Source organism: Dasypus novemcinctus, chromosome 2, assembly GCF_030445035.2.
Source record: "Dasypus novemcinctus isolate mDasNov1 chromosome 2, mDasNov1.1.hap2, whole genome shotgun sequence".
Taxonomy (NCBI): domain Eukaryota; kingdom Metazoa; phylum Chordata; class Mammalia; order Cingulata; family Dasypodidae; genus Dasypus; species Dasypus novemcinctus.
This window is the reverse complement of record NC_080674.1, coordinates 158,077,173-158,089,878: the sequence shown is the minus strand read 5'-3', so window position 1 is coordinate 158,089,878 and position 12,706 is coordinate 158,077,173. Positions and strand designations below refer to the sequence as shown.

Below are 12,706 nucleotides of genomic sequence, written 5' to 3'. Positions count from 1 at the left end.
ATCCTATCATATACACACTCAGAGGAACAGTAAGCAGTAATTAAAATAATTGAGTACTATGCAGGAATAAGAAAAAAATGAGAATAATGATAATTAACACTTACAGAGCATCGATACCATGGAGTACATCGAGTACTATAAAAGTATTCTCACCAAATCCTTATTGTAATACCTTTCTGTCTATCATTGCCACAGCTAGTAAACAATAGGCCCAAGATTCAAATTTGGATCTTTGACTTCAGAGACAAAGTATGTTAGGATTTGTTTTTCTGAATGTTTTAAGTATGGACAATGACTGAAAGGAAAGAGCAGTGGAAACTGGAATGACAGCTTTCTTGTCTGGTTTCTTTAACTGTTGCCATAATGCAATTTGGGTAAAAACAAAACTTAAAGAAAAGTTTTGAGAAAAGTTTATCACAAAACAACTTTAATGCTGAATTTATCATAGAAAAATAAAATTTCTGATTGGATTCTTTTAAGAAGGGCTATGATTTTGACCTCTTTCCCTGCTACACTGAAAATAAGTTCATTCCATAATTATTTCCTACGTCCCTTATACTCTTTTTTTTAAAAAAAGATTTTGTATTCCTCCCCCCGCCATTGTCTGCTCTCTGTGTCCGTTCACTGTGTGTTCTTCTATGTCTGCTTGCATTCCTGTCAGTGGCACTGAGAATCTGTGTCTCTCTTTATTGCGTCATCTTGCTGCATCAGCTCACCATCTTTGCAGCACCACTCCTGGGCTGGCTGCGCTACTTTCGCACTGGGGGGGACTCTCCATGCAGGGCACACGCCTTGCACGTGGGGCTCCCCTATGCAGGGACACCCCTGCATGGCATGGCGCTCACCACACGATCAGGAGGCCCTGAGTTTGAACCCTGGACTTCCCATATGGTAGGCAGACGCTCCATCAGTTGAGCTAAATCTGCTTCCCTATACTAGCAGTTTTAAACTCTGCAATGCAAATCCTTACTGGGTAATAAAATCAATGAAATGAGTTGGATCAGCATTTCTTTAATGAAATAAAAAAGAATAACCACAATAAATTAGAAAATATCAGAGAGTACTGCATTTATATACATAGGCAAAATGTGTTTCTCACTTATATCTTTAATTAAATTTAAATTAGCTACTTGGAGCTAGTGGCTATCATACTCACAGTGTAGCTCTATGATTTGCTCCTACTTATACATTTCAAATAAGTGAAAGTCAAACTGAACAAAATCTTACCTAAAAATATGGCAAAGCACTTCATGTGAAAGTTGATTCATATAGTCCTTTGTTTCATCTGGTATTATTTCCTCTGGAATTTCATTATTCAGGAGACATGTTTTAACACTTTTCTTTCGTGGCCCCATTGCTGTGTTGTCTCCAGTGTCAAAATAGCAAATCTCCTCTTGGTTAACTGAGTTCAAAGTACCTGAAAGCAAACAGAGAATAAAGGACTAAAAAAGGATGTTACACTCAGATGAAGAAATTTCCTTTATAAGATTTAGGTAAAGCAATGCTTATTTAAAATACAGTTAGACACAGACAGTGCTATCACAATGGTACAGACCATATTCAAATTAATAAAAATATTATCTGATAAGCACTAGAACATCTTTCTCTCAAGAATAGAAGAGAATAAGAAAAGTGATTTAGAATGAACTAAAATCCAGGATTCAGGAGTCCTGGTTTATAATTTTTACTCTGTTGCTTCCTAGCTAGTTCACTCAATTTCTTTAAGTATAATTTTTTCATTTGTAAAGTAAGATTATTGCTAATCCATTCCTGTGCATGTAAACCTATTGTAGGTAGGGACTCTTGATTAAATTACTTCTACTAAGGGCCTTGGATTAGATTATGTGACCCAGGGTGGGTCTTAATCCTTTTACTGGAATCCTTTATAAATGGGAAAAACATGCAGAGACACACAGTAAAAAGCAGCAGAAACACCCAAGAGGCTGAGAAAGAGAGGTCCAGGAGGCCAGAGGCTGGAATCAGGGGGACAAAGGGACAGAAAAAAGGCCTCCTAGAAGCTGAAGAGACAAGGCCTCAAGGAGAGGGGAGAGACAAGCCATTGCCTGATCACCCACAGCTGAGCTCAGGAACAAAGTAAGCCTTGTGAAGAAGGCAGAGATCCAGACTGGAAGAACCGCCATTGTGCCTTCCCATGTGGCAGGAGTCCAGGATTGCCAGGAGCCAATCTTTGGTGAGATAGCAACTGACGATGCCTTGATATGGACATTTTCACAATTTCAGAACTGTAAGCTTCTAACCTAACACATTCCCATTTTAAAAGCCAACTCATTTTTGGTAGATTGCCCCTAGCAGCTTTTATTTTTTTAATTTATTGAAATATATCACTCATACATATACATAAACAATAAATGTATAATAGTTGTGAACTTACAAACACATGTAACATCAAACATACATAACATCTCACCCTACCACCAATAACTTGCATTGCTTTTAAACCTTTTTAACTAATGATTAAAGAGCATTGTCAAAATATTACTACTAAACAAAGTCTTTTCCCCTAACCAATCTGATTATCTTTACATCATTTATATATGAACATACATAAACAATTAAGTGTATAGTAAAAGTTGTGAACTTAAGTAGTTCAAACCCTTTCATCTCCAAGAGTTTGTAATTCTAGCACTGCCCTCAAACACAGCATAAGAAGGTAGAGGATAACTCTTAAGTTCCCAAGGGTCTATTTCTAGATCTGCACAAATTACTTTCATGAACTTGAGGTAACTTTTAAAATTCTTCATTTTCCAACCTATAAAGTCAGGATATTAGACCATATAGTGGGTCATGGACCCCTTTATGAATCTCGTAAAAACCAAAGATCTTCTCCTCAAGGAACAAACACCATTTTATGTGCACATGAACCCATATTTAGTTGGCAAGGAAAGAGAAAAAGCTGAGAACATTACTGTTTTGGGATTATACATACAATTAATTCTCATTATACGGAGTAGTTACTTTCTATATAGTCGTCCTAAATAATTAGTGAATACTGAACCAATGCTCCTACAGGAAATACAAGGTTAGGTAACTGTGAGCCTCTGATCACTACATTTTTGTCACTACATTTTTGTCAACTGACCAACACATAACCTTCCTTTATGTGTGTTTCTGTTTAAAGGCACATTATATATAGTTGATTCATTAACCTCGAACTTGCACCAACAGCACTATAACTCATGACTGAATAAAGCTGATTTAACACATGTATTTTCTCTGTAAGGCAGAGGTGACTCAATAAAAGTTTATCCTTTTCTTGATGACCTGAGGTTATTATCAATATAAAAATGCATTAAATTATGTGATGCCTCCCTTCATGGACTACTGAAGTATGAGGGCTTCCTTGGTTTCCTAAGTAATGGGATCAAATAACTAGGCTGAGTGGATTCTCATGTTTTTCGTGCTTATGTGTGCCTATGTTATGTTTCTATGCTTGTGTATTCTGGTCTCTCCTCCCTTGCTGAAAAGTTATCTGCTGTTATTTCTTGCAGCTATTCCCTTGCCCATGCCAAACACACACACACACACCCTCTCTTAATTTGCTACTGACCAACTATGGCCTGGGAAACCAGAGAAGCAAGCTTTTAGAATTGTGTGGATTAGTATCAACAGGCAACTAGCACGGGTCTAAAGAATTCAGGGTAGGTATATAAGCTACAGTGCACTGATAATATGGTATCTATTTTGGCTTCTCAGAAACCTACTTAAATGTTGTCTACTACATTTTGGCTAACAGACCTCTAGATAAACAAGTTTATATTTAGAAATGCTCATTAATGTGGACAGGTGCTTTATAAACAAGCTATCAATTTATTCACCTGCTTCTGATTAGATCATTCCCCACCTTTTTCCATTTACTCACTACCTCCCCTCCCCTCCCTATGAATCTTATATCGTGATAGCTTCTGAAACTGCTTTAAGATTATTTTTACCTCCTAATCACCAAATTTAATAACCTCTTTCCAGTGGTCTTCCTTATCTGACCCCTTTTAGTACAGGACACTGCTGCCCATTTTCTCTTTGAAACCCTCTCTCCTTTGGTTCCCAAAGTGACACTCTATTGGTTCTCTTTATACCTCTATGAAGATTTCTCAGACTTCTTTGACAATATACCCTTGTGACCTCTGATACCTGGGCAATTGTACCCATTCTGAGGGAAGGCTCCAGCTACTAAATACTTAAAACACAAATTTCTACCTCCAGTTCCTACTTTTTCTGGGTAGGAGAAACATTTACCTCAATATCTTGAACATCATTCAGAAATAGTGCATCCGAAATGAACTCTCTCCACAACTACCCACTCCCTCCACCAAAACATATATACAAACCTCCTATTTTCCTATTGTATGTTACCAAATTCTCAAATCAGAAACCTTGAAATCATCTTCAGTATATTGCTGATCTCCCATTTCCCACAGTCACTTGATGGGCTAGTCTTATCCATTTTATCACAATACTACTCTTGCTCCATTCTTGCTTTCAAGTCTTATCAATCCTCATCTGGGCTACTACAATGGCTTCCTATATGACACCCACCACCGTATCCCCAGGACAAAACGTAGCACAAAGTAGGCCCGTAGTTAAGTATTTACTGAACAAATGCTTACTATAACACAGCCTGCATTAAAGTGAAAGCTATCTTTTAAAAACAATCCTCCGACAGCATATTAAGTGAAAAGAGATATAGAACATATCTAAAGTTTGATCTCATTTGGATAAAACAAAAAAGATAAATATATGCTTATGCTTGCACAGGACATTTTTGGAAGGATACACGGCAATATTGACTGTGGTTACCTCTGGGGAGTGAGAACAAAGGTTAAGAAGTTGGAAAGAGACTTTTTTTTTTAACCTCGTATTCTGCATTGTTTGAAATTTTTAGATTGACTATACACATTTCTTTAAAAAAAGAGTCCCATTCATTACCCCCATACACACAGTTTTCCCTATTAACATTTTCTACATCATTTTTCTGTAAACTTAGAAAAGCTCTAATTTAAAAAAAATTAATTCAGTCTACAAGGTTTCAAGAGAATAAAATCTTTCCAATCTGGGCTCAAGCCACTTTTCCCACCTTTCAATTCTTTCCACTTACTCCTAGAGACATTGACTCCAGCTGCACCAATATCCTCACAACTCCACAAACATACACTAGTCTTTCATTCCTAATGTTATCAGGAATGAAATGTTTGACTCGAATGTCCCTCCCTTCCCTTTCTTGACAAGAAAACTACTAATCAGCCTGTAAAATCTAGCTTAAATGTTAAGTCATTTGTGAAAACTTCCCCTCCTCATGCCTTCTTTTGAGCTCCTGTGGTACTTAACCTATGCTTCTGCTATAGTAACGTGTGTAGTACTTTATTGGCCATGACTCTGCCAGGGAAAGGAAAAGAATATCAACCTCCTGCCTCTGACTGAGAACAAGTCTTTGCTCATAACAAATCCTCAAATGTATAATGTATGAATACCAATCAATCTTTCCACTATTCCATATGCAACTACTAGCTTTAAGGTTGCTGCCAAGAATCACTTCTGGCTCCTATCAGTACTCAGTATGTTTCCACAGCACTTAATCTCAGGAATATGCCTGTAAGTCAGGCAATAATGCAATTTATATTACAAGGACACAATGAATAGCTAACTATCTGCAGCATGCAAAAGTCTCAAAAAGATTATTAACTAGCAGAGACCAATCCACTCAAGGATTACAAAGACGTTCAGACCAATTTTCCAGCTATTATGTTTTAGCACATCATCAGCACCTGGTAACTCTAACCCTTTCCCTGACCTCATGTTCCTGATTCTTCTGTCATTAAATCAATCTCTTTCTTAGTCCTTCTCCCTTCTTTTCATCAAATCCACAGCCACTTAATTACTTGTATACCTGCTCTTATGATTCTATCATTTATTATTTCTGATTATTTTGCAATGTTGTGGTTCCTGTGTGTGCAACAGTGGATTTGGTAGCCCCAGTGCATAACATACATTGAATTTTTAAACTAATCAAACTCCTCCTAAAATATCATTGAATTTATGTGAGTTCACTTATTTATAACTCAGAAAAACATTTACTCCCAGAAATGATGTAATACATTATACATGTCAGGTGTTCAGCAAGCCCACAAAAACTCTATTTAACCTACTATATACATTAACACTAAAAAAACTAAATAGCAGAACTAATAAAATTTTAGGTTAAATTTTATTGATATTTCCCATGTCATCCCTAAAAATGCAGACTTGGTCTTGTAACCACCTACTTGGCAGGTGGAATAGTGACTGCCCTGTTCTAAATTTGTGGAGGGAAAAAGTATCTGTGGAGAAGAATGCTAGGGTAAAGATAAGATCTCTACACAAAAGAGGGGATTGACAGGTCAAAACCTATCGTCAGGTGAAATCCATTAATACTCTCCAGACTTCGTAAGAGTCCCAGGAAATGTTCAGAAGATTTAAAAGAAGAAAAAAAAAAATTAGAAAAGACTTCCCACAAGGATACAGCCCCAACACAATCTCTACAGAGATGAACAAAACTGCTTTAACTAAAGTTGGATTCACCAGCCAGCCTATTCTGAGCATTTCATCCCAGGCACTGACTAACAGAGGCCTGGGTTCCTGGTATAAGAAAAAAGCATGCAATACACGCAAAATCCCAAGGTGATGCTCTCTTTCTCTTTCTCAATTGCTTTTCATTTTGAGGGGTGATCAAAACAAGTGAGAACAAGAGAAAACTTCTATGACTAGCCTTCTTTTTCTTGCCTTCTCCCTATCCTTATCACCACTTCACCACCAAACACTCTGCCTGTGCTTAAGAAACTTGATGTGGTAAGGATGGTCCAAACCATTAAGTTAAAAGGGAAAGAGGAAAGGAGGGAAATCCCAGTTACCAGCAGCAGAGAAAGCAGATGAGTTGGAGGAGGGGGCATAAGAGAGTAGTCATGTAGGGTGAGGGACAGGTAGTACAAATAAGAGACTGCTTAAATAATGTGGAGACTATTTTTGCAGCATAAGGTATTATTTATAGAGTTAGCAAGTTTTGAAGGTTCAGACTATGAATCTCAAAGAAATATCACTGTCACAGAATTTCAAAGTTGGCGGGGACTATAGAGGCTACCTAACCATAGAATTCTTAATTTTTTGTAGGTCAAACATCCATTGAAAAATGATGAAAGCTACACATCCTCTTCCCAAGAGAAAGACAAGACAAAACATATCCATCCAGACTCATTCATGCAGAATTACATATACAATTCCAAGGGACTGACAGACATCAAAGCTTATCACAGTGATCCCTTACAAGTGCATGGAGGACAGGTAAACAAGCTGTATCCAAGACTGACTCAATTTTCAGATGGACAAAAAGAACCAGAGGAAAAGTCACATGCACAAGATCACATATTGCCAGGGTTCTGAACAGCTTTCAGACTATCTGCCTGTAAGACCATCTCCCACCCTACAATACACATGCTGTCTTTAAATGGGCCCTCTGCCACTGTGACTGTCTCTTGCATTCCCAAGCAATGCCCAGTGTTTGGAGATGGGTTTCTGGACGCTCTAATAGAACTGCCTCTGACCACACCTCCCTTCACAAATTAGGGTTTGTGGTTCATCTAATTCAGGTTCCCATTCAATAGCCTACAGCAGACTTAGGTATCCTAAAGTCATTCTGTGACTCCTTGTTCAGCATTATTTTTGTCATGGAGACCCAAGTACATTTTAAATAGTAAGCATGAGTTTGTAGGTACTCTCTAAATCATGGTTCTTCCAAAACACAGTTTCTCTTAAGAGGCATTCTTCTCCTTCCATCTCGCTGGTTCAAATCTCCTCTCACCCCAAATAAAACTATGCTACTTCCCATTTACTCAAGTCACCAGGCTGCTCCCAAAATACCCCTATCTTTTAACCCATAACCTCAAGATCTCTCTACCTCTTGTATGGGAACAGCAACATTTTCTTGCCTGTAAAATGAAGTTCTCCCCTTTCTAATCCTTTTTTTCCAGCAAGTTTTACCACTTGTTAATAATTCTGGTACTCCACTGATGCCTATGACAATACTCACAATTTTATCCCTACTCCTGTACTTCCTAATTCAATCAGAATGAAAAATCTTCCATTTCCTGTCCCAGCTTCTCTATATCCTCCTCTCTCCCTTATTCAACTAATTTCTCCCTTCCTCAGATCATACCATACCCTCCAGGGCATGTGTCTGTCTCTTATCAATACATTTCCAATTTATCTTGTAACTGATAGGATAACTTAGGGACCTCTCCTTTATAAAATTTTCACATTTCTTAATGAGCTTGTTATTCTGTATCTGAACGACAATTCTTCTAGAAAAAATTCTTTTCTTGATTACTACTATTCACTCATATTTTATTTATTGCCTATTAGGTGTTAGATGGTGATAAATTCTGTTCCCATGAAACTTTCAGTCTCATAGTGGACATAAGATTCTATCACTAGTTTTTTTTACTATTTCAGTCATTTCAATTCACTGCAACTCACATTACTTTTCTTTGCCCTCAACAAAAATATAAACATCAACATCCACAATCATATCAGGTCAAGGGCTCCCCTGCCCTCCAAGCTTCTAATGGCTTTCTTTAGCTTCTATTGACTTCAGCTTGCTCATGTCAAAATAATGTTGCATGTCGGTTATTAATTTTCATGTCATAGAACCTCTTAGATGTCTATTGCCTAGGACAGCCTCTCTTGCCTAAAAGAATGCCACACCACATCCACAAAGTTGCTCAGATTTAAAAACAACAAATAAAACAATTACAGTGTTGAAAAGGGTCTAGGGAATCACCCTGTCCAACTACCCATTTTAGTATAAGGAAAGTGAAGTTCAGAGAAGTTAGCTGACTTGCCCAAAGTCACACAGGAAGTACCAGTGCTGGAGCAAGGATCCAGGTCTTCAACTCTAATTCAAGCTGTTTTGTTTTCACTATTTCACCTTACATTATTGAAACCTATTTTTTTTTCCCCTCTATAATATCTTCCATATCTTTCTTACTAAAGTCAAAGTGTATATACATCCAGACACAAAGCCATTTAAACATACACAAGTTATATTCTCCACCCAGAGGACATTAGAATAACTGCATCACAAATTTTAAAGAGAGGGAAGGAACTTGAGAGATCATCTAACCCAGTCATTCTCAAAGTGAGCGTTAAAAATCACAGTTTTCCTAAATTATACAACTCTATAATATGTACCCTCCACACCCCATCCTCTCCCTCCCTCAAAGAATCATGGCCTTACAGAGCCATTATTTTATCCCTCGGTTGTGCTGAGGAAATGGGTAGGGGGGATTAAGAACCAGAAACCTCATGCAACATTCTCATTTGACAGATGAGATCTCACATCCAGAGATAGGAAGGGGTTTGTCCAAAGTGAACAAGTAAATTAATGGCAGCCTTAGGATAAAAACCAAGGTCTTCTGTTTTTCTCTTTGGTGTGTTTTACACTGCTGGCTTAGGTTCATAAAACCAAGTCTTCAGGAGAGAGCGTCCCACTGCACAGGAACCTTCTTAAGTGCCCAGCTGTCCTTGGCTGGTTTAGTGTATGAAGAAACACGGTGAACATTTTTATCAGTCAATTCCTAGCTATCTACACAGGATGCAGGGAGAGCATGCTTTTTTGATCTATCTCTAAGGAAAGATTCTCTGAAAGGGAAGGTAAGATTTTGATTTTCAGAGCTAGCAGGGGTATCAAAGGCATCCAAAACATCCATTTTACACATATCCAAACTGTCTTAGAGAGAGGGTAATGGGCCTGGGCAAGGTCATTAGTGAGTCGGTCTAAGAAGGAAGTCTAGAACATGGAGCTCTGGATCCCCGGGACTGGCAGTCTACCATACATGTATTCAGTGCGTGCTATTCTCAGACATTTCCTCAAAACGCTGACGACAAGCCTTCCTCAATTTCCTGCAGTACACAGTAACTACATTAAAATCGTGTTATTCGTGACACCTGGAATGGGAAGGGGGGGGGGTCCCAAAAGGTGTTCAGGCCAAACTCCCCATTTCGTTGAGGATATCGAGGCCTAGAGAGAACGCTGTATGGCAGAACCTTGGGTCCGGTTCAGTCCAAGGAGTAAAACCCTGCAACCAGGGCCTACAAGGCCGGGAACGCCAAACCCGAGCCCTGCTCTCCAGGGAGCCCTAGGCCCGAAAAGCTCCGAGATGGAGGGCCCAAGCGGCCGGACGCTACGGAGACCCTCCGCCGCCTCCTTTCCGCGCTACGCACCCCCTGGCTCTGCTGCCCGCTTCCCAGCCCCGGAGCCCACTCGGCCACCGCCTCACCTACGCCGGCCCTCCGCCTGTTACTGTGGTTGGGAGGGAAGGAGAAAACCCACAAACACTTCCCGCGGCCCCCTCCACCGCCGCGCTTCCGCTTCCGCCCGCGCATTTCCGCGTATTTCCGCGCATTTCCGGTGCGTCGTCATCCGGGGCGTACCCTGTGTCCATGCTGGGTGTGGGATGGTGGCGTTGAGGCGAGGCAGACATGTTAAGCGTGGCATTTCAGGACAGGAGTGGGCTGGTCCTTCTTTCACGTGACCATATCGCGGGTCTGGAAGCGCCGAGTGTCTGATGTAGTGGGAATCGTTCACGTGACCCCGAGGTTTGTTCGTCTGCTCAGCTGCTGCTTTATGGCAAACCCGTTCAACTAAAAACAGAAGAACTTTTTTTGTGGGGGTTGGGGACGGGCCGGTGCGGAGAGTTAAAGATATAATGCGAAATAAGTCCTATGTTTTTCACATTTGTGATATTTTGTCTGCACATTTAATAACATTTTACACTTCCAAAAAGCTTGCACATCACTTTCCTTAAAGCTCCCTACAACTCTGACTGTGGGAAGGAATCAGCTTCATCGTTTTGTTTTTATTGTTTAATGAATACGAAACTATTTTGAGAGGATAATTGGCTTGCGCGATGTCTCCCAGCTCGACCGAAGCCTCTGATTTCTTTCTTTTCAAATCTCATGTTTCTGCCCGTACATACATGTAACGAAAATGGTCTAGATTTATATAGATACCAATGACCCTTTGGAAAGTTAGTGCGTATTAAAACCATATATCATGATTTAATAAGATCTAGGCCTGAGTAGACGATGCTGCTGGGAAGAAGTTTGATACCAATCATAATTCTTTCTGCTTTTCAATGCTACCGTCTGGCTCCATAGGTTTCAGCTTGTTTTAGGCAGTCATAGTTCTAGCTATCACATTCCAGGTGTCAAACCATGTGCCCTGATTTGGACTCTGGAAGGTAAAACAAAACTTCAGTAAGAATAGAAGCCTCATCATATTCATGTACTTTCTTTCATTTGTTTGATTTTTATGTGTTTTAAGCATATGGAGTAGGGCCTTGTTTAACACAACCAGTACATTCCAACACTTTCGCATAAGTTGAAAATCATGAATAATAGTGAACCCATTTAATATTTCCTATAACACATGTATCTCTCATTTTTTAATAAATAAGGCAAATAAACACTCTAGTAACAATAAGCAACATTAATCATAGAAATACTTTTTTAAAAATTTAATTGTCTCTCTGCCTTTATATATTTATATTTTGATTGCCAGTAGTGTATACATGAATTTGTGAGTGTTGAGTTGTGTAAAATGTGGTCTACTGTACTCTTCCTTCTCTCCCCCTTTCCCCTGGTAACCTCTAATCAACTTTTTGTCTCTGCAAGTTTTCTCCTTCTGGAGACACCTCTTGTACGCCATATTTTTATATCTTGCATATTTCACTGAGCATAATGTTTTCAGGGTTCTTCCATGCTGTAGCATGTCTCACAACTTCATTCTTTCTTATGACCAAATAATATTCCATTTTATGTACCAAATTTGTATATCCACTGATTTGTTGATGTACACTGGGGTTGTTTCCAACCTTTGGTTATTGTGAATAATGATGCCGTAAACAATGATGTACAACTGTCTGTTCGAGAGCCTGTTTTTACTTTCTTTCTGTATATACCTAGAAGTTGGATTGTTAAGACATAGGGTAATTCTATGTTTAACTTGTTTGCTTTACACAGGGCTGTGCCATTTTACATTTGCACCATCAATGCACTAGAGTTCCAATATCTCTGCATTCTCTCCAACACTTTTTATTTTCTGTTTTTTAAATAGCAGCTACTCTTGTCTGTGTGAAGTGGTATCTCACTTTGGTATTGATTTGTGTTTCCCTAATGGCTAATATTTTGAGCATCTTTTAATGTGCTTTTTGGCCATTTGTGTATCTTCTTTGGAATAGATGTCTATTTAAGTATTTTGCCCACTTTTTAAAAAATTTATTTTATTTATCTCTCCCCTTCCCACCCTCCCACCCCCGCACCAGTTGTCTGTTCTCTGTCCATTTGCTGCGTGTTCTTCTTTTTGTCCGCTTCTGTTGTCGTCAGCGGCACGGGAATCTGTGTTTCTTTTTGTTGCGTCATCTTGTGTGTCAGCTCTCCATGTGTGCAGCGCCATTCCTTGGCAGGCTGCACTTTCTTTCGTGCTGAGCGGCTCTCCTCATAGGGTGCACTCCTTGTGCGTGTGGCTCCCCAACGTGGAGGGCACCCCTGTGTGGCACGTTTGCCCACTTTTTAATTGAGTTGTTTGCCTTTTTGTTGTTGAGTTGTAGGATTTCATTATATATTCTAGGTATTAAAACCCTTATTAACTATTCATCTTAAT

At 39.2% G+C, this 12,706-nt stretch overlaps 1 protein-coding gene across 8 annotated transcripts in view; it reads right to left on the bottom strand.

Moving 5' to 3' along the window:
* The window catches only part of FBXO38 (F-box protein 38), a 50,166-nt gene extending 39,717 nt beyond the window's left edge, over positions 1–10,449 (bottom strand). For 5 of the 8 annotated variants that reach the window (XM_071210614.1, XM_004460680.4, XM_071210610.1 and 2 more), the window contains exons 1-2: positions 10,323–10,432; positions 1,228–1,417 (exon numbers count right to left, since the gene is read on the bottom strand). In XM_071210614.1, coding sequence (XP_071066715.1) covers positions 1,228–1,417; positions 10,323–10,428 — 296 coding nt within the window. In that variant the 5' untranslated portion in view covers positions 10,429–10,432. Of the gene's footprint in view, positions 1–1,227; positions 1,418–10,322 lie in introns of all 8 variants that reach the window. The other 3 variants (XM_071210609.1, XM_004460679.3, XM_004460676.3) reach the window with 3 other exon arrangements.
* Between the last annotated feature and the right edge of the window lie 2,257 nt (positions 10,450–12,706).